The sequence below is a fragment of the Paroedura picta genome, chromosome 7 (assembly GCF_049243985.1).
Source record: "Paroedura picta isolate Pp20150507F chromosome 7, Ppicta_v3.0, whole genome shotgun sequence".
In the NCBI taxonomy this organism is placed as follows: Eukaryota; Metazoa; Chordata; class Lepidosauria; order Squamata; family Gekkonidae; genus Paroedura; species Paroedura picta.
The window spans coordinates 105,064,048-105,089,480 of NC_135375.1; the positions used below are offsets into that span (position 1 = coordinate 105,064,048).

Below are 25,433 nucleotides of genomic sequence, written 5' to 3' on the forward strand. Positions count from 1 at the left end.
GGCTCCAAGATCACTGCAGATGGGGACTGCAGCAAAGAAATTAAAAGACGCTTGCTCCTGGGGAGGAAAGCTATGGCAAATCTAGACAGCATCCTAAAAAGCAGAGACATCACCCTGCCAACAAAAGTGCGTTTAGTCAAGGCTATGGTCTTCCCAGTTGCAATGTATGGCTGCGAAAGTTGGACCATAAGGAAGGCCGAGCGTCAAAGAATTGAGGCTTTTGAACTCTGGTGCTGGAGAAGACTCTTGCGAGTCCCTTGGACTGCAAGGCGAACAAACCAGTCAGTCCTAGAGGAGATCAGCCCTGACTGCTCTTTAGAAGGCCAGATCCTGAAGATGAAACTCAAATATTTTGGCCACCTCATGAGAAGGAAGGACTCCCTGGAGAAGAGCCTAATGCTGGGAGAGATCGAGGGCAAAAGAAGAAGGGGACGACAGAGAATGAGGTGGATGGATGGAGTCACTGAAGCAGTAGGTGCAAACTTAAATGGACTCCGGGGAATGGTAGAGGACAGGAAGGCCTGGAGGATCATTGTCCATGGGGTCGCGATGGGTCGGACACGACTTCGCACATAACAACAACAACAACAAATTTTAAATACTAAACTGTAGTATTGCTGAAGCAGTTTTGTTTTACTGGGTTTTTAAAAAAATAATTTTGGGGGTTTTTTGGTACTCTTTAAATCATGGAATGCTGTGTTTATACTGAACTGAACTGACCTGTGACTGGGCCGAGGCCATCCAGCAGACTGTCTATGGAGGAGTGGGGAAACAAATCTGGCTCTCCAGATTAGAGTCTGCTGTTCTACTTTGCACCCCGCACTCTCTCACTAGCTTGGATTCCATGACCTGATTCTGGGCATGCTCATCTATGCCACAGAACATGCTTTTTACTTGTTTGTTTGTTTGATGTATATACTGCCCTCCCGGCCAGCTAGCTAATGGCAATGTACAACATCGAGAAGGAGAAGAGTTGGTTCTTAGATGCCACTTTTCTCTCCCCAAAGGTGCCTCCCCAAAAGTGGCTTACAGTCACCTTCTTTTCTCTCCCCAAAAGTGGCTTACAGTCATCTTCTTTTCTCTCCCCAAAAGTGGCTTACAGTCACCTTCTTTTCTCTCCCCAAAAGTGGCTTACAGTCATCTTCTTTTCTCTCCCCAAAAGTGGCTTACAGTCACCTTCTTTTCTCTCCCCAAAAGTGGCTTACAGTCACCTTCCCTTTCCTCTCCCCACAAGAGACACCCTGTGGGGTGGGTGAGGCTGAGAGAGCTCTGATATTACTGCTTGGTCAGAACAGTTTTATCAGTGCTGTGGGGAACCCAAGATCACCCAGCTGGCTGCATGTGGGGGAGTGCAGAATCGAACCTGGCATGCCAGATTAGAAGTCCGCACTCCTAACCACTACCCCAAACTGGCTCTCAACAGAATCATCATAAAAAAATAATAACATATTAAAAGCATTTTAAACTTGTGTTTGGGCAAGATCTCTGGTTTACCCTGAGCAAGAGCAAACACGCTCCGTGGCAGACTGTCACACAGAGCATGTTCATGGGAACAAAGCCAACGGGGGAGACGACAGGCAGGCCTTGGAGGGGGCCAACCTTGAATCAGGATTCAGTGAAAATTTGCCGGTCTAGAACTGCTTTGTTCCAGTTAATTCGCCTTCTCTTTCTCGTGAGATAACGTGTGTTAGTCTAGAACTAAGCGCTGCCAGAACACCTCTTCTGATGAACTATTTGGGGGGGGGGGGAGGCCTCACATTTGCTGTTTTGTATTCAACCAATTCTAATGGGAGTCTCTGTCAGCTACTATCCAATGAAAAACCTCACTGGAGGACTGATTTCTGCCCAGGACTGATTCCGTGCTGTTGAGCTGGCATTTGCAACATGGGGTACTGGGTTCTGCTGATGTACATTGCCATGGTTCTGCTGTCCCTGGAGAAACACCCCCTTCACTTCCGATCAACTCTGGAGATTCTCTGATGTGAACTTGGTCCTTTTGGGTTTGGCCCTGCCAGAGAGGCACTGGTTCTGCTGGGCAGCATTGCACTGCTGGGCTGCCTTCCAAAAATGCCCCCCCCTTTCACTTTCACTGCAGAGATTCTCTGGGACATTCTGCAGGGCTTGTATCACCTTGTTATTCCTCCCCCCATTGGAAATGGTGCATAATGGGGGAACCTTCTTTGGGTGCCCAAAGACTTGGACCCCCTGCTCCCATCTTTTCGAAACTTCAGGCTTCTTTTGAGGGGAGGCTCCAGCAGCTAGGCTGCAAATTTGGTGCCTCTACCTCAGGCCCCACCCCCACCAGGCCACTGAATACAGAGACAAGCGAGATCTCCCCTGGATTTTAATCACTCCATAGGTTATAGTGGAGCCGAATCGATTTGGAAAGCCCGAACCTTGCCGAAGCAGAAACCCTATATTGAAAACGGCACAATTTTTTTAAAACTTGGGAAAAAAAACTGGTGCACATTTTTAACTACTACCCCATGAAAAACCTCATGGGAGGACTGATATCAATAGACCAAAGCCAGATTCTTACAGTCAACGACCAAGGATTCTGCCTTCCTCCCAGAACTGTTCCTTTCAAGGTTTTCCTGCTCTTCATCTGCTTATTCATCTGGCAAAATTCCTTTGCTGCCCTACGGGCACCATGCTTTAATCCAGGGGTAGTCAAACTGCGGCCCTCCAGATGTCCATGGACTACAATTCCCAGGAGCCCCTGCCAGTGAATGCTGGCAGGGGCTCCTGGGAATTGTAGTCCATGGACATCTGGAGGGCCGCAGTTTGACTACCCCTGCTTTAATCGGACTGCTTTGTTCACCAAAGCCCCCTAAATGATCACCCAAAGATGACCTTGAAAGCAGATAGGGAGGAATTAGGTGCAAAGAGATGTACTACGCCCACACAAAACACAGAGCACTACAATTGGACTTCATAAACTGGACACAGAGAGGGGGGAAAAATTTTGGACACAAATACATTACTTCATCCAGAAGATATTAAAGACTGAGATATGAATGAAACCAGAGACATGTCTTTTGGGATTACTGGAAAAGGAATTTGAAAAAAAAATGGAATTTTGTTTCTGTATGCAGCTACAGCAGCGAATCTGTTATGTGTGCAAAAAATAAAAATTCATTATTACCTCCGATGGCAGAACGGTTGAAAAACACTGTCAAACTGGCTGCAATGGCCAAACTTATTGCTTTAATTTAAAAAACAAAAGACAACTGCAGTATTTCTAGCTAGCTGGAAACCTTTTATGGATATTCTGTGTCATATAAACGAAAACGAAATGGTTTGTGGTTTTGAGGACTAAGGTGAAAAAGGTGAAAAATATGAACATTTAGAGTTTTTTTTACACATTCATAGCATAACAGAGAACATTTAGATTTATATAATAATCGTAGATAAAATTGGAAACCTCTTTACTTCTCTTTCCTTTTCTACCAGGTCAAGTCTTTATTTACGGCACTAGACCAGTAGTCAAATTACAAGGTACATAAAAACATCTGGCATTAACAAGATAAAAGAATCATTGATAAATATTATAAAAGATAAAAAAACATTCCAGCTATCAGAATCATTCTGGTTTTAAAACTCACTTTTCTACCTTTCTCTTTCTCTTTGGTAATTTGCAATTTTCTCCCTGCCCATCCCCCCGCCCCCCCCAATCCATATTGTATTTTAAAAATTCACAATAAATTTTTTATAAACCTAATAAAATAAACTGGATGTGCATGCACATAGGCTTACCCGAGATTGCTGGAAAAGGATGCACTTCTGTGGATCTATTCCGCAAGCCAGAAGAACAGCTGTAATATCTAGGATGTGGGCACGAAGGACTGCGGGGTCTCTCGGAATGGTGAGGGAATGGAGGTCCACGATGCTGTACATCACGGAGGGGCATTCTTCTTGTAGCTTCACCCAGCTGGTAATAGCACCGAGGTAATTCCCCAAATGGGGGATCCCGGTGGGTTGGATCCCGGAGAAGATCCTCTTCAGGCCTTGATTCTGTAACGAAACTGGAAGTTAACGTCGTTTCATACTGTCTAGCCGCAATCACGGGTAAGCAGTGCAAAGGCACCTCTACGTAGGTGGGGACACACACCCAAACTTATTTACTTATTTATTTGGATTTTTATACCGCCCATTCTTTACGGCTCTGGACGGTTTACGGGGAACAGTGCATAAATTTACGTGGAATGTTATGACCATCTATAACGTTATACAAATTTCAATAGAAATGTGTCTACATCCTTTTGTTACACACACAAATAGCCAAGACAGGGAGCGTAGAGTAACCCTCCTGAGAAGCCTAGATGGTCAAGTCTAAGGTTGTGCGCTTCGGCGTCCGAAGCAGCCGTTCCAGCCGGAAGCAGCCAGCGCCACAGCGCTGGCTGCTTCCGGCTGGAACGGCTGCTTCGGATGCCGAAGCGCACAACCCTAGTCGGGTCACGTTTACTTCATGAGGTACCCCAGTACTTTACAGATGTCACATTCCCGTTCTTTTCAGCAAGGTTCAGACAGGACACCATTCCATAGCGAGTTATACTCTCAAAGTTGCCTTTCCGGATGGTAATTCAGTCTTATTCTGATTTTTCTTTGGTAAAAAGTGCTGTCAAGTCAAAGCTCACTTATGGTGACCCCCGCAGGGTTTTCCAGGCAAGACGGAGGCTGTGGGCCATAGCCCCCCTCTGCGTGGCAACCATGGGCTTCCTTGGTGGCCCCCAATACAAGTCCTAACAACGGCCGACCCAGCCTACCTTCCAAGATCTGGCGCGATCTATGAAGGACACGGCCACTTTCACCCAGAAGTGTTCTTTTGTCACCTAGGAGGGGTCCATGTTTTACACAGTACAGAGTGACAGATGCACTTTGCACGCGTGCAGTGGGGCACAGAGCATATGCACCAGGTTTTGACCTACAGAACACCAACAGACACAAAGTAATCTCAGTCTGGTGTAGTGGTTAGGAGTACGGACTTCTAATCTGGCATGCCGAGTTAGATTCTGCGCTCCCCCACATGCAACCAGCTGGGTGACCTTGGGCTCGCCACAGCACTGATTAAGCTATTCTGACCGAGCAGTGATATCAGGTCTCTCTCAGCCTCACCCACCTCACAGGGTGTCTGTTGTGGGGAGAGGAAAGGGAAGGCAACCGTAAGCCGCTTTGAGCCTCCTTCGGGTAGGGAAAAGCGGCATATAAGAACCAATTCTTCTTCTTCTTTTTGGTGAGTGGCGCTGAGCCACCTGGGAGTACTCGCACAGGCTACAGAAGGCACCGACAAATTTGTGCTCACTTCTACTATCCATTTCCAGCCTGCTTTTCTTGCAGATGGCAAAACGCAATGCGATTAAAAAAAACCACGAACAGCAAAATAAACTGTTTTACAGACACTGGAAAACAAGGCTGTACAAAGGGCACACAGTACAATAAGCGCCAGCCCTCTTCCCATCACAAAGTCCCCTTTTGACCAATTCCATTCCTTACAAACTTACTCCCTTTTCTTAAAATGTTCTCTTGAATAATTCCGTTTCGCCCAGTCCGTGACGTGACAGAAACACGGGAGTCTTCCCGACTTCATCGGGCACGCCTTTCTACAAGAGGCGAGCCATGACGGAAAATACTCCGGTGCGGCCGGCTGCTGCTTTTACCCGTTTGCTGGCGAAAACCTTCAGAAGGCTTTGCATAGAGGCATAAAGCTTTCGCAGCCGCGCATAGCCAGAGGGAGACGCGGGGGTCCGAGGCCATGAAGGACTCTAAATAATAACCAGCCCTTCGAAATGAACTCGGCTAACCAGTGCAGTGCCTGCAGAACAGGTGTGAGGCAAATTTTCGAGATGCTTGCAGATTGACTGCATCTGTTTTAATCAGAGAGGGAAAATACTCAGAAATTTTGATGCTGGCTGATGGGGGTGGGTAGTGGGGGGAGGAATGAAAATTCCACCCACGCCTGGGGGGTGGGGGAAATAGATCATCTATAAGAAAACTTAAATTCAAGATAAATAGACATTCTTATCATTGTACTGTTTTAACGTAAAACACATCATTCATGACTTTAATTAAAGGTATATTAAGAATATAAATCAGTTTCTTCTCCTCTTTCTTCCAGATGCACGCTCAGCTTCCTCGTTCCAATGCTCTTCGGCCCTCGAAGGGTTTTTTTCTATGAAGCATTCAAAATACTGCATTTGCCAGATTGAAGACGGTCGTCAAATGGCTTTATTTTAAATATAGCTTTTTTCCCCCTAATGCACATGAGAGACACTCTCAGCACAGAATTATATGATAGCGAAGAGTGGCGAGCCTAGGCAGATGCCGTAGGAGGTGGTCTCCAAAAAGTCAAAAAAAAATACATATTGGTTGGAGCCATAATCTACAGATCCCACTCAGCTACACTTTATAATTCGTTCAGACTTTGTATATAGAGTGTATTGTTATAATTCTGACCACTGAAGAAGACCCTGTAGGGTCAAAACGCAGTTAGTTCTGTATAGTTTTTATGTAGTTTTTATCCTGTTTTTAAATTGTGCACCACAATAAATAATGACTGTTTTTATAATATTTTATTGTACAGCTCAGCTTCCGAGTTCCCACTTGTAACGGTTGGGTTGTGTTCTTTTGGTTTCAGTTTTATTTTAAAAATACAATCAGCCTTTGTGGATTTCGACTTCCAGAAATCGCCATGAAGCTGTGCAACGGCACAGTTTTTAAATCACATCAGCACCGAACACCTAATCTAATTCCATTCTATCAATACTCTCAAGGGTAAAAACCCCTAAAAGAAGCGTGTGAAAAATTGACACTAAAAGCCAAAACGAAACCAATTTTTTGTAATGTAATCATATTATGGGGGAACATAAATGCAAAGGGGGATATATGTACACAAGGAAGTGAGACAGAGGCCTAGCAAATGGAGATCATAGAGAAGCCTGAAAACATCCAAAAAAAGGATTACGTTGTTCAGTTAAATTGGAGAATGACACTATATAACAGCTAGCAATATTTAAAAGCCGTGGAAGAGACAAAATCATCGACGCAAGTACAGTGCTCATCTAAATTCCATGTCTAAAATACTATTTTCTAAACTCTTAGTAGACAGAATAAAGGATTAAAATTAAGCTAAAATGTGATCCTTTGGTCTGGCCTTTAAATTAGAGAGAGGACATATAGTGATGGTGAATAATTGTGGTGCTGAACCTTGTAAAAGCCAGAAAAAAAGTTCCCTTTAGAAAAGGGAACATACAATCCGCTAAGGGGCTGGTTATTAAGATTTGAGATACAACCCAAATATTGAAAAATCACAGCTTCAAAATAATGACATAGCGACGTGTCACCAAACATAGCAATATGCTGCTCACTCCCAAAATGCAGAGATGCAAAATATTTATTTCCTGTATAAGCCACGTTTCTCCCCAGGGAGGACGCAAAATGGCTTACATGGCCCTCTTCTCCATTTTGTTTTCATAAAAATCCCGTAAGGGAGGTGAGGCTGAGATTGTGTGACGGGCCCAAGATTCCCCAGCAAGCTTCCATTGCAGTGTAGTGATTTGAACTTGGGTCTCCTAGATCTGAATCTAACCCAATCTTTCTCAACTTTTTCACCACTGAGAGACCCCTGAAACATTCTTCAGGCTTCAAGAAACCCCAGAAGTGGCACAATCGTGCAGAATGTGGCTGGGAAGCAGAGCTGTGTATCCATCTACCCAGGGCTCCCCACTCCCTCCAGATCCATCAATGGCCATTCGGGCAGGGGAATAGGTTGACATGACTGTACGTGGTCATATCACGGCTTACAACATAAGCTACGTTGGGTCCCCATTGGGCACATAAATGTGGCACATAAATGAAATAAACAAATATTTGCATCGCTGTGTCTTGGGTCAAACTGGTAGTCTCTTTAATAAAGTTTTACATGGAACGTGGGTCATGCCTATATCTTTTTCCTTGATTGGTGAATTAAAGAAATGTTTTAAATAAATCTTTTATCTAATTCTGAAGTTGGCCTCAAGGGTGTAGATGAAAAAATCCAAACAACGGTGTCAGGAAAATAAAGGGGAATGTTTTTTGCTTTTTGTTTTTGTTTTGTTTTTTACAAAATGGGGCTATCCCTAGATTTGTGGGGAACAGAAAAATGAAAGGTATAATCCCCCATAAAATGAGGACAGCTATGCATGAATCATAATTTTTTTTGTTTTAAAAAATGCCAACAAAAACCATGGAAGATCACAGTCATTTAGCAACCCCGTGCCACCAAGCATTAGAAAAAAGACTGCAGAACTCAGAAAAAGGGGTGAAACAGCAGCAGGAAGTATGAGAAAAGGGAGGGAGAAAGTGGTGTTGAGAAAAGCAGTGAGTATGGAGAAAGGATCCAGCAGATGAGACTGCCCTTCCTCTGTAAGTCCTTGAAGATCCCTCCTCTAGTACATTCTGGGGCGTAGATATAAGGAATAAAGCCAACCAAGTGTCTCAAAGAGAGACCTTTGAAGTGACGAACAAATGCCAGATGTGTCTTGCTGCCATTCCAAGCACAGCTACTAATGAGTAAACCCCAATAACATACAGTCGAAAAGTAAAACGGCAGCGCCTCGGAAAGAGCTGAAGAGATTCACGTCCGCAGAGAATTCTGTAAGGTCAACCATTCTCCCAGGGAACATCAACGTTTCCACCTTTGGTTATTCCAGTGCTTTTGACTTGGCCTTTCACACTCAGGGGTAAAAATCTTTCAGGCATGAACTACCTCCCGTTATTCCTCCTAGGGATGCTCCGGATTCTGGTGGATCCAAACAGGAAATCCAAAAGCAGGATTGTTCTGAGTTACTGAATAAGTTAAGCTGTCTAAAACAAATGGCGATATAAACTGGCATTAATTTTTTTTTTAAGGAATCCGCTTAAATCATCAATCATACGCGAGCCGTGACAGTTTTGTCTCTGAAGAGGCAAGTGCCTTTCTGGGTGGTCCCTTCAAACTTGACTCTCCACGCTAAACAGTTCGCCAGAGCTCACCCTCAGATTCGAGCACGCGGTGGAAGAAATGTTTTGCTCAATGGCCATTCACGAAAGCCCACCGAGGTCACACTTGGGCCGAAAATTTAGCACGGAAAAACTCGCTTGCGGGAGACGGCAGATCCCTGGGCCAACTGTGTCCCTCACAGAGAAGGGAAATGTGACCCCCCTCGCATGACGTCATGCTGTGCCTTGTCCTGGTGGCAGCTCATGAAGCCCGAAGAACAGGAGAGAGGAAAACATCTGCAGAACGTGACACCATCGGGACATGTGGTAAATTCCACTGCAAGTTACGGAGGCGGTTAAATTTGGCTAGAGGAGGCTGCCTTTGATGACATCCAACATGTAGTTTTGCGCCTAGCTGAGGATATGAAGAGCGTACCAGGGCTTCTGTACTACCAGAAGAACACACTTTTAATTCTGCCATTTAATCTGTGCAATGTTGCCAACTGTTTGGCAAAGGGAGCTTTGAAATGGTTAGTGACGTGGAGGGGTGGGTAGTCTGCTTGCAAAAGTGGACAATAGGACAGGCAAATGGATCAAGGGTATAAGGTTGCTTCTTGCCCTCGTTTTTTAAATAAGGAAGCTTTCGGTGGTTTTTCAAGTGCCTTTCTTAATTTACCATTAGGAAAACACTGTGCTGTGGGTTCTAACAGAAGTCCAGTTTTCAGAGATAAAGACGTGGTCTTCCACAACGGCATTTCCCTTCTGCCCCTTGGCCTCCGGCTGCTGCCTGTTTCAACAGTATAAGTAAAATAATGGAAGACTTGATGCCTAGCATAAACCAGGAAGTGGCACCAGCATGACAGTCTAGGATTCCACCAGTGCACGATGATAAAACCATAGAGCTTTCATGGAATCCTAGAGCATCACAGTGACGAGCTGATGTAACTTCTGGGTTGGCACAATGCAGTCCCCATTTGCTAAAAGTTCCACCGGCTTCCAACCCTTGGCTGACAACTCCAGCCTGAAGCCTTGTGTGGTTCGGGCACACAACTTTTACAAAAATTACAATACAGTGATGAACATCTTAAGCACTCACTCTCCCAAACAGACCTAAAAACACTTTGAACCATTGAGGCAGGGGTAGTCAACCTGTGATCCTCCAGATGTCCATGGACTATAATTCCCATGAGCCCCTGCCAGCATTTGCTGGCAGGGGCTCATGGGAATTGTAGTCCATGGACATCTGGAGGACCACAGGTTGACTACCCCTGCATTGAGGTACCTCAACAACAAAAAGATATTGGCTGCCTGGACAGAGTTCAGAGGGAATCAACGAAAATGATGAAGTGCCTGGGAACAACCAGCTGGGGGCGGGAGTGTGGGGGGGATTAAAAGAATTACATATGTAGAGTTTAGCTAAATTACAGGACCTTAGAAAGTTTGCTTTCTTCCATCCCAGCCTCTTGGGCTGACCAGTCTCTTGGCGATTCGGGCTGTCAGGGTTTGATCTATTACACTTCAAACATTCCAGGATACCTCAGCATCAACTGGAAATATTTTTATTTAAAATATTTTCCATGTGCCGTTGGCTAGAGCTAGGGAGTGGGGCAACGGCTCTTTGGAGTTTCGCTTCTCCCTACGAACGGCTCCAAATCGAATGGCGACCAGAACCCCCTTCAGCCGTTTGCACCCGAGAACAAATTCATTCATTCACATCTCATTCATCCACTAAAGACTCCAGCGGGGGAACCTGGGGCGTCCCGATTGGTGGCGTGTCCTGCAGAAGGAAACTGAATCTGCCTCAATGCAATTCAGGCACATACAAGCCCCCCTGAAGAATGCGCATGATTTAAAATGCACGAAATTACAGCACACTAATTACGATATGCAAATTAAGACACATGAAAATTATTCACAGGGCTTTTTGTCAGGAAGTAATAAAGGGAAGAAGGGCGGGCTCTAAAATTCTGGGCACCAACCATCCCACAATGGGCCCCAAAAGGCAAACACACCAAACAGTCAGAGGTCCAACTCGAACGGACCACAATATCTCACGTTAATTCCCAATGGACAGACTAGCTGGTGACCAACTGGCTCCACACCATATCAGTTTATTAATTAGGACACTGCAAAGAAGCCTGATATATCAGTGATATATAGGGAGAGGCCTCTACAATTCAAACCCAGCCCTGTGTCACGGTGTAGGACCACAATTTCTACTGTGTCCTTTAAGTATTTGGAGAAGGCTTCTGCAGATTCCATGGACAGCAAGAGTCATGGACATGGACATACTAGAACATAAAAAGCCTGATCTATCAGTGGAAGCCAAAATCACAAAACTCTGGCGCATTTACTTTGGCCATATCATGCGCTCCGACTCTCTGGAGGAAGCAATTACGCTAGGATACGCCAGCGGCAAAAGGAAACTGGGCCAACAAACAACACAATGGTTAGACACGATCAAAATGAACACTGGCCAGAGCATTATGCAACTAAAAGAAGAGGTACAAGATTGGAAGATGTGGCAACAGCCGTGCTGTAGGATCGCCAAGAGAAGGACACAACCGCATGGCCAATAGCATCACTATATGTCTAGAGCCTGTGTATTTCACCATTTCTGTATGCTTGTGTATATTTATATGTATGCCTGACCACTGAAGAAATCTGCATGTCGAAACAAGTTTGGTCTAGGCCAGGGGTCCCTAACCTTCTGGCACATGGGGCCGCATTAGTGTGCCCAGTCAGTGCCTAAAAAGGGCCATATCTTAAACCAAAATATAGCACAATTATTAACCTACTGAGCGTGATAGCAGCACACAAACAGGTTGGAGGGCTGCAAAGAAAGAGGTCGGGGGGCTGCATGTGGCCCGCGGGCCTCAAGTTGGAGACCCCTGGTCTAGGCCCTCTGGTCCATGATTGTGAATTTAGAAATGTATTTGTGGTGACGCTATCAGCGAGATCCTATCTCGTTTTTTAACCTTCATAATAAATACATGTATTCTCATATATTTCAACATTTCCCAGTTTTCTGCAGATTGCTCTTCTAACATCAGGCTGCGCATTCATATTTCTTTAACCTTTTGGGGGTTTCTTGACGTTCCAATCCGAACGCCGGTCCGTTTTGTTGACCGAGCAATTTTTTTAATAGCGGGCTGCACGAAGCATTTGGCTTTGCTGACAAAAGAAAAACCCTCCATTAAAAACCGAGCCTCCCGGAATTGTAGCACTCAAAATAAAAACCCCACACACGGAGGATTCCAGACTTCTGCAAACTTTTGCTCCGTGTTTACTCGCCCAGCAAGAGTCAGAGAGCAGCTTAGCGGGGGTTCGGCCTGGTACCATGAAATCACGGGGCTGGAATGTGCTTCGGCTAAACGCTGAGGTCAGGACATCGGAGCTGCCTGCTCAGGAGATCTGGCGTTCGTTGTTGGATATTAAGGGTTGGTAAAGTCTTAATATCCTTAAAGTTAGCAGAGTGCCATGATAAGGCAAGTAACGCAACGGCTTGGCAGAGTGCGTGTGGAGCGAAAACAACAAGCAAAGAAACACACGTTCACAAACATGCTCCTTAACTAATATAACAACTGTTTAATAAAGAACTTAATATTACACACTGAGAGGTTAAGAGAAGGTTCCTATTCTATTCTAAAAAGCTGGATGGAGAGAGATGCTTGAGGCATCTCCCTGCCATCATGTGGCTTCATGGAGAGATGGAGGAGAAAGAGGAATGGGGACTGTGGAAACAGGAAATTACCCTCTAGGGCAGGGCTAGTCAAACTGCGGCCCTCCAGATGTCCATGGACTACAATTCCCAGGAGCCCCCTGCCAGCATTTGCTGGCAGGGGGCTCTTGGGAATTGTAGTCCATGGACATCTGGAGGGCCGCAGTTTGACTATCCCGCTCTAGGGGCAGGTCAGTGAGATCAAAGGTGAGAGTGGTCGGTGTCCTCTCTATCTCACTAACTCTATGGCAAGAGAGTCCTGTTTACACCCCGCAAGTCAGGAGACATCGCACAGAGAGCTGTTCTCCAACATTAGTAAAGGGCTCCCAACGGGTGGAAAATATAACCTACACAAGAGAGGTAAACTCAGACTGTCGGGATTTGAGGTTGTGTGCTTTTGTCCTGCAGCTTTCACCCTTGAGAATTCTGCACAGGGCTGCTAAGGATGTATAAGCCAGCAAGAGGACTCACATGTTCATTTTCAAGCATGTGGGAAAGACAGTGTTGCTTGAACTCATGCACACAGCGAGAGTCGGATGCAGGGAAGACACTGCAGTTCTCCAGAGGCCAACCGGTCAACCCTAGAGCTGAGGAGGTATTTTGAAGTTCCTTCACATAACTTGTTCGGGGGGGTCGGGGGGGCTGTGAATCTGCCACAGCAAAAAAACAGCAGGAGCTTTGCAGCCCCTTAACATGTAACAAAAAAAAAAACAATTATCCCCTCCTGGAGTTTATGGGTTAGGTTGCAATGATCAGATCCTCCTACAATTTTACGTAGAAGTGGAGAACAACCCAAACAACAGACTGGGAGGTCATGAAAGGCAGGTGAAATTATGTAAAATACAAATTTAACCAGGAAAAAACAAGACACGATACGGGGGTCTTTGCCGGCTTTATTTTGATACGGTCCTAATGCCTGCCCAGGTTTTTCCTAACTTTTTTTTTTCTTTTTAAAAAACTTGTCTTGCTCCTTACCCAATGCAAACGTTCCACAGGTGAGCTTCTCCCGTTACTTCTGTCCGTGGGTGGAAAAGCATCACCTGTTTGACTTCTGCCTGAGGGATTCAAGGGTGGGAGGCGTCTGAGAAGGGCTAATAAGAAAATTGCAGCAACACTCTTTGCTTTTATACCCTTCTTGTTTAAAATAAATAACTAAATATTTTACTTCTATACCGCCCCATCCTATCAGCTCAGGGCAGGGAACAATAGTATAAAACTATACAAGCTTCCAATTAAAAACCCGCCTCCTAGAATAGAATTTCCGAAAGGGTCTCACAGAGTTTGGAGGAAGTTTCTTGTGGGTGGAAGTTTCCATTGGTGGAAGTTTCTTGAGGGGGAGGCCACTATTTCTTCGTGGTATTGCATGGTCTTAGCTCAGTGGGACAGGTTGATTTTGCAGGTCCTGCTTTAGGCTACCAGAAAATAAAATTCCACCGGATGCAAAATATAGCCGAAAGTACTCAATCTGCAGTACATAATATATATTATATTATTAAATATAACGTAGTGTGATTGCAGTATGGAAAAATGTCAAATTGCTCTGGGTTGCTCGGTAATGGCGAGCTTGAACCAAACATGGAAAAGCAAGGACATAAGCCAGACTACCAAATGTAGGTTAGTTAGATCTATCGTATTTCCAATAGCTGCTTACGGCTGTGAAAGCTGGACGACGAAAACAATTGAGAAGGAGGATAATCGATTTGTTTGAACTCCGATGCTGGAGAAGGCTTCTGTGGGTTCCATGGACGGCAAAAGTCACAAACAAGGAAATACCAGAGCATATAAAGCCTGATCTATCACCGGAAGGCACAATCACGAAACTCCGGCTCACTTCCTTTGGACATATCATGCGATCCAACTTAGTGGAGAAAGCAATTATGCTGGGATTGGCCAGTGGGAAAAGGAAACCAGGCCAACAAAATGTGGTGGTTAGATGCCATCCAAATGGACACCGGCCAGAACATCACACCACTAAAAGAAGTGGTGCAAGATTAAAAATCATGGCGACAGTTGACTTGACTGAATGCCTAACACCACCATCACTCAATCTGTGCATTACAGAAGATCCACTGCACAAATCCTGGGCAAGCCAGCCTTACTGGTTGGACATAGCCACATATGTGCTTTGAAACACATAATTCCTGAACACTATCAGGAAGAAAATCGTCAAAGGTTTTCATGGTTAGAGTCAACCGCTTGTTATGGGTATTCTGGGCTGTGTAGCCACGGTCTAATGTTTGTTTCGCCAGTCTGTGGCTGTCATCTTCGGAGGTAAAGGTAAAGGTATCTCCTGTGCAACCGAGTCATGTCTGACCCTTGGGGTGACGCCCTCTAGCGTTTTCTTGGCTGGATGGTTTTGCCATTCCCTTCCCCAGTCATTACCGTTTACCCCCCAGCAAACTGGGTACTCATTTTACTGACCTCGGAAGGATGGAAGGCTGAGTCGACCTTGAGCCGGCTGCTGGGATTGAACTCCCAGCCTCATGGGCAGAGCTTTCAGACGACTGCCTTACCACTCTGCGCCACAAGAGGCTCTTCGGAGCTAGGCCACAGCAAATGGAAATCTTCAACACAAAGGCTGGATGACCTGATCACTTTATAAACCCAGCTCGTTATTCCAGCAAGGCTCTTGAATTGGCTAAGCATCTTCATTGTACTGCACCTTTGTTGGATATTTTCACGATGCCGTTTACTAACTTGCTGCTAATTTACTCTCTCCCTACTGATGTTGTCAAGTGATTTCCATTTAGTTGTCCGAAGAAGCGTGCTTGCACAAGGAGGCTCACGCCTTAAATAAAACCTGGCTGGTCCTACAGGTGCCAGTGGACTCAACAGTTTGCTCTGTGTGCCAAAGTAAGGAGATGGTGTAATTATATTAATCAGCGAGGAGGCGGCACTTCGGCACAGGGATTCCCGCCTTGCCAGGTCCCCCCTCTGAAGATGCCAGCCACAGTCACTGGCGAAACTACCAGACCACGGCCACACAGCCTGGAAAACCCACAACACCCCCGAAAAAAAACTCCTTGTAGTGCACGAGAACGGTCGGTAAAGCTAAGATCATTTTCAAGGGCCAGCCATATGACAAGGAACCAAATCCGCTCCGCCCCGGTCCTGATGCAGCCTCTGAACTTCATCAAAACTCTGCCACCGGCCTCGAACCGTTTTGCATTTTGAAGAGCTGGCTCCAATTCACACCTAATTCCCTAGAACAGAGCAGGTGAGGGGCTGAAGCCAAACTGGGACAGGTGGCGCACACGGGTGTGGGTGAGAAAGAACTCACAAACAGGAAGAGAGGAGCAAATCGCTGCTGACATGCCAGACAGAGAAGATTGATGGCTTCCCTCTCTGGTTTCCCCGACTGCGAAGGCACACCAGGGGAGGGGGAAAGGGACCGAAGAAGCTGCTGGGCCGGCGACAAAGGCAGCCGCTCTGCTTATCCCTGATTAATGAGGCGTCGGCAGTTCAGGAAACGGGGAAGGATCGGGCTCCCCCTCCCCATTTAGGACTCAGTTACAACTTGAGCCCTGGCATTCCACATGGTTTCAGTTGTGTTCGGCGGGGAGGAATTTTCGGGCAGAGTCAAACAAAGAGGGATCGCTAAGACGGGGAGAAGCCGCCTTGCGAGGTCTTACCTTGACTCCAAAGCTTGGAAGGCCGGGCCTTTGAGCAAACGTGGTTCCAATCAGCGGCACACTGGCAAAGAAAACAGAGCGCTTTCTACCTGCGCTGGAGCAAGAGACAGTCGGGAGACAGCCGCGGTGTTATACGTAGCCGCTCTGCCCGCAGTACACCTATAACGTTCTCCACGGCTTCACCCGCTTATGAACTGACAGGCAAATCCTATGCGTAGGCGGACAACCAAGAATGCATCTGGGCCAAATCAAATCAGAGTCCAGAGGCACCTTTAAGACCAACAAAGATTTTTTCAACGCGTGAGCTTTCGAGTGCAAGCGTGCTTGCACTTGAAAGCTCACGCCTTGAAAAAATCTTTGTTGGTCTTAAAGGTGCCCCTGGACTCTTGACTTTGTTTTGTTGTGCTGCTTCCGACCGACACGGCAACCCACTTGAATCTGGTCCAAATAGCTGGCTGTATTTGAGGGGTCACTACTATTTAAAGTTGGTGATGCTAATATTTGTAGACCTCTATATATATAGTGGATACCATAGAAACATCTGAAGATTGAAGATTACCATAGGATTAAGATTTAACCCTGCTGATATATGATATATGATAGGAATGCACTTAAAAGGGGACCTATTATTAAAGGTTAAAGAGTATCTTACATCACTGACGAAGATGCCGAAAACGGGAAAAAAAATACCTCGGAGTTCGTTTTGAGGTTTTGGAAGTTTGAGGAATTGTTTTTAGTGGAATAAATTGTCCATTTGCCATCGCCAGATTGAAAACTATTTCATTCACTTGGATTACGGCTGACGGGTCTTCGCCTGTTGTCTTTGAGGGGAGGCACCTCACATGACTTTAAAACTTATAGAGCTTCTTATACACTTATAGAGCTTCTGCTTTGTTTCAGGTTCAGATTTGGGCTGGCTTTCAGATTTCTGCAAGCCAATCGATTGCACTGTTTGTTAGACGTCCCATCCCGCTGATTCTGTTTGAGTTTGGAAACCCTACAGGGTTGTCGAAAATCAGCAGGGTGTGGTGATTAAGAACAGCATTCCTCTCATCTGGAGAATTGAGTGATTCCTCGCTCCCCCTCCACGTGAAGCCTCCTGAGTGTACGGGGGCCAGTCACGGTTCTCTCAGAGCTCTCTCAGCCTCATTTACCTCACAGGGCGTGGGGAGAGGAAGGGAAAGCGATTCTAAGCCCCTCTGAGACACATGAGGCCTGTCAAGGTCTTCTTAGAGCTCTCTCACCTTCATCAACCTCACATGGAGCGCGGAAGGGAAGGCGATTGTAAGCCATTTTGAGACTACTTTGGGTAGTCAAAAGTGGGGTATAAAATCCCATATCTTCTTATCTTTCTCCCCCCTCTCAATCCTCCCACTTTTTTCTCCCCCACTCTCTCACACATAGCTCCCCCCCCCAAGAAACCATGGTGCCCCTCATGGCAAACACACCTCTCCTCAGAACAGGGGTAAGTCAAACTGCGGCCCTCCAGATGTCCATGGACTACAATTCCCATGAGCCCCTGCCAGCGAATGCTGGCAGGGTCTCATGGGAATTGTAGTCCATGGACATCTGGAGGGCCGCAGTTTGACTACCCCTGCCTCAGAACACGGCCCAGCAGCTGAAGGCCGAAGCCTGAAACGTTTTGCCCTAAAGAAGAAACCGCTGGATCAAGCTTCCTCCACCCACCCCCATCAATGCCTGGAGAATGCACTGGCTGGCAGGTTCAAAATAAAAAAAAATCCATGCAGCTCCACCACATGGAGAAGCTTGACTTAAGAACATCAGCTGCGGGGCAATAAAGCGCTCGTCTTGGTGGGCGCACAGATATGCTTGGCCGGCACTAACAAATGCTAATTTACTGACTCTTCCCCCCCCCCCCCGAAGACTAGAATAAAGGTTTGCATGTGTACACATGTTCCCAAGCTGTGCAAGAATAACTTTAAACGCTGCAGTTATAAAACACATGTGGAAAACATTTCTGGGGACCATTAATGGCCCTCAGGCCTGCAAAGTGAAAGCAAGGAAAAACTCTGGCGCATGGAGAGCACGGTTCACACGACTCCTGCTTTCCTGCGCTGGTTTTCTCCTGGCTGTACGCACACTTGTGCTTTTGCAGAAAAAACCAAGGCAGGAACCGGACGTAGCCACTGGCAATTTTGGCAGCTGGAGTGACAGTTCAGCGAGCCGCCATAAGCTGGTAAGTTGCCCCCCAAGCTGGTCAAGACTGGTCATGCACAGGGAGGGGACGTGGCTCAGTGGAAAAGCCTCTGCTTGCATGCAGAAGAGTCAGGTTCAATTCCCGGCATCTCCGGCTAAAAGGACCAGGTAGTAGGTGATGTGAAAGGCCCTGCCAGTATGAGTAGATAAGGCTGGCCTTGATCATGGTTCTGATTCAAGATAAGGTAGCTTTGTACATGGACACTGTACCTTTCCTTCCTCACCTGGATCAACAATGAACTTCTTTGCCATACAGCATCTGCCTGTTAGAGACAGTCCCTGCTCTAACCATTACATCACACTGGTTTTCATACAGGCCTCCTCCAGGCAGGCTGTGTATAGGCAGGGTCTCTGATGTGTGGCCCCTGACTAAATGAAGGATTCCCAACCAGGATTCCCTGGGAGTGGCTTTCTCTTGTGGTTACCACACACAATACCTTTATTGGCATAAAGCACATTAGCAAGATAAGCAGAGATGTGGTTACCATGCCTGGGGAAGGGGGGGAAAGCCTCAAACCACCTCCTTCCTCTCTCCCCCCCCCATCCCGGTCCTCCTCAGGCATGGCAGAGAGGCGTGGCCAGCCGGCATCACTTCCGGCCTAGTTCCAGGGTGCCCCGAAGCCTGAAAAATATTCCAGGGACTCCTCCATAGTCAAAAGATTGGAAAAGTCTGGCCTAAACCCAGGGACACAGCTCAGGGGGTTCATCCAACTTGAGGGTATCATTTTCCAGTTCTTCTCATGGCACACCAAGACTTCCCAGGGCGCAGTGACAGAATTCTTGGCCGAATGCCTGGGCTTCTGACGGTTAATTTCCATTCAATAATTTTGTGAACGGAAAACATGTCAAGAGGGCCGGGTCACGCTAGATTAACACGGACGACTTACACCTATAACAACTGGCACAGCGCAGAAGCCGAGAACAAATTTAAAATACTAATTGCCCCTAAAACATGACTCATGGACACGCCTGCAGAGCTTAAGAACGGACTCTGAAGCAGCAGCATGTAAACTAAATAAATAACAAACGTATATTTTTGAAGAAAACTGGTTCCTGTCAATAACCAATCTCAATCCTGCCAGGATCAGCAATTTTTTAAGAACCTCTTTGAAAAACAATCGTTCGGTAAAGGGCCAGCAAGAAAGAGGCTTTCTTCTCCATCCCTGGGAAACTGTCCCAGTTTTAAAAGAGAGAGAGAGAGAGAGAGAGAGAGAGAGAGAGAGAGAGAGAGAGAGAGAGAGAGAGAGAGAGAGAGAGAGAGAGAGAGAGAGAGAGAGAGAAGGCTTAAGGTAGAGCAAGCTACAAGAGCCATTTATTGATGCCTGAAACCCTGTATTTAATTGGAAACATCTTCAAATTCAGACACGTTAAGCAGAAGGCACACTGCATGGGAGAATCCCCAGAACTGGAACCGATTCGGAAGCGCCCACATCCATCCAATCCTGACGCCATCATAAACACCAGTTACTTTTAGACTGACCAGTACAGGACCACTGTGATTAAAACCCCTTATCCTCTTATGATGGGCCACTTTGCAACACTGAGACGTTTTGACTGGTCTCCGTATACCGTAGAACGAGGTAGTATCCGTTAGCAGAGTTTAAACATGCAAAGGAGTGCAGTGCCGGCTGCTTAAAGAACAACTGCTTTTATTGTGAAGAGAAACAACTTTGTAACCAAGAGAGGGAAGGAGAGTCTTACCAGCCTAACTGTTCATCTTCACCCGAAGGCAAATAGGGAGGACAAATGACCAAAGGAGCAGGAAGCCTCCTATTGAGCTAACTATGCTAAATATACATCTCCACTGATGCCCCCTGCAGGATAGTCTTCAGATGCTGCTAATCATGCAAACTACAGATCTGGCATATTCCAACAGGAATGGGGCAGGGGGGAGAACAGATTAGGCCACTTTAGTCCACAGGGGCCAGATGACTTTTTCACAGTTCCCCAAAAGTTATTCTTCTTCCAGCGGGCAGGCTAGCATGTTAAAACCTAAGATCTCTATGCATGGTTGAAGGCTTTCACGGCTGGAGTCAACTGGCTGTTGTGGGTTTTTCAAGCGGTGTGGCCGTGGCCTGGTAGTTTTAGTCCCTGACCTTTTGCCAGTAAATGCAGCTGGCATCTTTGGAGGTAGGACATGGCAAGATGTGAATCCCTCTGTGCCGAAGTGTGGAGGGTGTGAACAGTTCCTGGGCATTTTATTTACTTCTCGGGTGGGAGGGGAGGGGAGTCAGGGCCTAAAAGTACCAGACCACAGTCACAGAGCCCAGAAAACTCACAACAGCAAGCTAAATGTTTCTTTGCTTAAAAGTAATAAATCTCTCTCCCACCCCCCCACCCCCGCCCCGGTATAGTGGTAAACAGTGGCAGCTTCTATACTGAAGAGGCAGGTTTGATTCCCCACTCCTGCCCATGCAGCCAGTTGGGTGGCCTTGGGCTCGTCAAAGTCCTGATAGCTCTGTTCTCACAAAGCAGTCCTGTCAGAGCTCTCTCAGCCCCACCTATCTCACAGGGCGCCTGTTGTGGGGAGAGGAAGGGAAGGCAAATGTAAGCCACTTTGAGACTCCTTCAGGTGTGAAAGGTGGAGTATAAAACCCAACTCTACTTGTTCTTCTCTAGTGAAAAAATAGGTTGTAGTCTCTTAGGCACAAGGTCTACAGCTGGACAATGGCGCCTTTAAAACCAACAAAGATTTACTCAAGGTGTGAGCTTTCGTGTGCATGCACACTTCTTCAAACAATGGAACAGAGATCATAAGAGTACAATTATAAGGAGAAATTAAATTAGTAGCAAATTAGTAAACAGCATCACAAGATCCTAGATATGCTGTATGATAGTTCATTGCTAGAAAAGCAAATCAGTCCTTTGGGTTGAATTGTCATTCACAAAGACAGGATGGTGGGCACAGCCACAGTATGGCTGCTACAGGAAGCAAAGCCATACACACATCCAGAAGAAATCCAAGTGAAGGACAGATGAGGGGTTAACATGAAAAAATACAAGAGGGAAAAGGAGACAGAGCAAAAAAACAACACAATATTGCCATCTGCCACCCATATCTGATCACCAATGCCCAATTAGAAGCCATGTTGGGCAAGAGACCCAACTGATCTGAACCAGTTTCTGAAAACACTTTGCAGACACCAGCAAATGTGACAGCAGGTGACATGGAGCCCAGAGGCACAACGTTGGGGTCTTCTGATTCAAAGTATGGTGCACTCCATGCATTCCCACATGCATTGCAAAAAAAGTGCTATAAACTTGATAGGTAAATATCTTCTGAACCTGACTGGAAAAAATACTTAGGGCAAGCAGTACCAAACACCCAAGCACTACAGCATTGCAAGCATTTATGTTTTGCCAGTACTGGGCATTGACACACCAGCAAAACTTTTCAGGACTGGACTGTAAAATTACTGAGATTCTGTTCTGAAAGAGGTGGAATTCTGAAGTACCCGGATCCACTGAAAGACTCCCTCCAGTAAAAATTCCCTGCAGATTAAAAATTGGCACATCAGGGAGAATGGTTTTAGCCTACACTGTCCCTCTTGCTGTGAATTAATAATACATGGGAAATTTGAAAAAAAAATAACTTAGGGCAAGCAGTACCACACACCCAGACCTGCAGTCAAAAGTGGAAGGATTCATTCGATCATATAATTCCATTGTACATCTTGATCAGGTCCTGGATTAGTACTTCAACATTTCAGATTTTTCTGAAATTAGTGGGAATTTGGCATAAGACATACATATGACTAGGTTGCAAAATGTATTAAAGTCACAGGAACAGCTAGACTCTTCTCTTGTATTACTGATTTTAGTACATTCTTATCCTGCTTTTCCAGCAAGGAACTGATGGTGGCATAGGTAAGGTAAAGGTATCCCCTGTGCAAGCACCGGGTCATGTCTGACCCTTGGGGTGACGCCCTCCAGTGTTTTCAGGTAGTTTCCCCCTTTTCCATTTCACAACAACTATGTGCAGAAGTGCAAGGCTGAGAAAGAATAACTGGCATTTCTCGGCAACGCAAGAACTGGAAACCCAGACCTATCTGTTCCTAATCAAACACATTAACCACTGCAGCACACTGTATTTTTTCTCTGGCATTTAGTGTCCTGCAAAGTTCTGTTCAACCCACAATCCCAGCCCCCACACATAGCCAGAAGAGAAGCAGCTCAGAATACTGGCTCTTAATCAGTAGGCCAACAGACGAGGATGCACAGCAACAAGAAAGGTGAGATTGATAGGCAGAAAAGTCCCTGGCAGCTCAGGCTAGGGTTGCCAGCTTCAGGTTGGGAAATACCTGGAGACTTAGGGGATGGAGGTGGGATTGGGTGGGATTTGGGGAGGGACCTAAATGTATAATGCTATGAAGTCCACCCCCTAAAGCAGCCATTTTCTCCAGGGGAACTTATCTCTGTCACCTGGAAATGAGCTATCATTCCAAAGAATATCCAGAGTTCACCTGGAGGCTGGCATCCCTATATGGCTAGTCCAGGCTAACCGATTTTCCCATTATCAAAACAGTATTTGCCAGTTAGTATTTGGATGAGAGACCCCCAGGGAAGTCTAAGGTTTTAAGGTTGCCATCTCTGGGTTGGGAAATACTTTGGGGGTGGAGCTGGGAGTAGGCAGGAACTCGGTGGAGCCTAATTTTACATAGTTCTCCCTCCAAAGCAGCCATTTTTTTCTAGCGGAACTAGGATTGCCAGTTCTGGGTTGTGAAACACTTAGAGACTTTGGGGGGTGGAGCCGGGACTGGGTGGGATTGGGAGCAGGAAGGGACCTCAACAGAGCATAATGCTGCGGAGCCCAGCCTCCTAAGCAGCGTCTCTGTTCTTGGAGATGAGCTGTAACACCAGGGAATCTCCAGCTCCCACCAGGGGACTGGCATCCCTAACTCAGACAGGGGAAGAACCGCCTGGCCGGCCGGCTACCCAACAAAAACCGGGGCCAAACCGTCAGAGGACGCGTCTCTTTGCGCCCTGCCCAGCGGCAAGGGACGGCTTACCTGCAGGAGGCGAATGGCCGCCGTGGGCGCCGCCATGATGGACGAGGCAGGAGAGCGATCAGGTGACAAACCCGCGCCTGCGCTCTGCTCGCTCCGGGAAGGCGAGGGTGGGGTTCTCTTCATTGACCAATCAGCGACGTCCCTTCGCCCTGGCCGTTCTGCGGCGGGAGGCGCTGTCGGCAGAGCGGGCGGACGGAGGGGAAACTGCTGGGAACTGGGTGGGAAATGGTGATGCTCTGCAAAAGCGAATCCGATTTTTACTCCAGCTGAAACTTTTGGGGACAAGAGCCCGTTTTGCCACAACATAATAAACACCAGTCTGTGTAATGCAGGAGTAGCCAACCTGTGGCTCTCCAGATGTTCATGGACTACAATACCCATGAGCACGTGCTGGCGGGGGCTCATGGGAATTGTAGTCCATGGACATCTGGAGGGCCACAGTTTGGCTACCCTTGAAGGCATGTTAAAGAGGTTCGTTCCACGAAGTGATACATTTCTGCCGACTAAAACTCCTATCGATATTTTAGTACATTTATTGGTTGGGTATAAAAAATTGGAATAATAGTATTTTTCATTTTTAATTCTCTCTTTTATCGTGATATTTATTTCCCCCATTTATATGTTGCCCTTTTCCGAGGGCTGAGAATGACTTGCAACAATTACATTTTACACCAGATTAAAATTCCAGCATTTTAAAATGAATAATGTACATAATAATGTAAAATTCACAAGTCCACAAGTTCAAGAGAGCCAGTTTGGTGTAGTGGTTAGGAGTGCGGACTTCTAATCTGGCATGCCAGGTTCGATTCTGCACTCCCCCACATGCAGCCAGCTGGGTGACCTTGGGCTCGCCACGGCACTGATAAAACTGTTCTGACTGGGCAGTGATATCAGGGCTCTCTCAGCCTCACCCACCCCACAGGGTGTCTGTTGTGGGGAGAGGAATGGGAAGGCGACTGTAAGCCGCTTTGAGCCTCCTTCGGGTAGGGAAAAGCGGCATATAAGAACCAACTCTTCTTCTTCTTCTTCTTCTTCTTCTTCTTCTTCTTCTTCTTCTTCAAAGTTTCACTATTCAATGAGGGAGGAGAATAAAGTGCTTTGTTAGTAGACTGGAGTTTTTGTTGTTTTTTTAAGATTTTGAGACGTTATAGTTAATTTGTAGAAGTGATGATGTGTGTCATATAGAATGTAGCAATGATGGATAATAATTTACTGGTAAAATAAGCCAGTTATAATCATTAGTAGTTAAAATACCTGAAGTAAGAGCTGTTGTAAAGTTGATAAGGAGGACCTTGAGGAGAAATTATTTACCTACCTACTTGCCCGCCAATCTATCTACCTAGTTGTTCTATATCTCTTACAGGTGTATATTTTTTTGAATAAGCCCTTTTTCTGTATCCCTTTCATGTTAATACCTTGTTTACTTATAAATATTTGTCAAAACAAACAAAAAATCATTTCAAGGACTAAAGCCTGCTTCAGCAGATGCCTGTATTCCATAGCAACAAACAGTGTGAATTATACACAGTAGAATAGTCCACACTCCACATTATCTTCTAACCCAGGGGGTAGTCAAACTGCGTCCCTCCAGATGTCCATGGACTACAATTCCCAGAAGCCCCTGCCACCATTACTAAAATATCTTTCAGCATTGGCTGGCAGGGGCTTCTGGGAATTGTAGTCCATGGACATCTGGAGGGCCGCAGTTTGACTACCCCTGTGTGCTGCCTCTGAACTTTAATACTCAGATGTTTCCATAGATTTAGAAGATAAATTCAGCCAGATGTTCCTTTAGCCCAGCTGGTCAATGAATTCAAATGCATTTTTTGAAAGCATTCATATTGGACATTGATTTCTTTGAATCAATGGGTAGCTTTTCATATTATTTGTTTTATTCAA

At 46.1% G+C, this 25,433-nt stretch overlaps 1 protein-coding gene across 3 annotated transcripts in view; it reads right to left on the bottom strand.

Moving 5' to 3' along the window:
* Positions 1-23,609, bottom strand: part of WARS2 (tryptophanyl tRNA synthetase 2, mitochondrial) — a 38,101-nt gene extending 14,492 nt beyond the window's left edge. For 2 of the 3 annotated variants that reach the window (XR_013232710.1, XM_077345897.1), the window contains exons 1-2: positions 23,535-23,609; positions 3,757-4,014 (exon numbers count right to left, since the gene is read on the bottom strand). Coding sequence is in view for 2 of the 3 variants with exons in the window: in XM_077345897.1 (XP_077202012.1) it covers positions 3,757-4,014; positions 23,535-23,570 (294 nt within the window). In the remaining variant the exon portion in view is untranslated. Of the gene's footprint in view, positions 1-3,756; positions 4,015-16,308; positions 16,432-23,534 lie in introns of those variants that run through there. The other variant, XM_077345898.1, reaches the window with a different exon arrangement.
* Between the last annotated feature and the right edge of the window lie 1,824 nt (positions 23,610-25,433).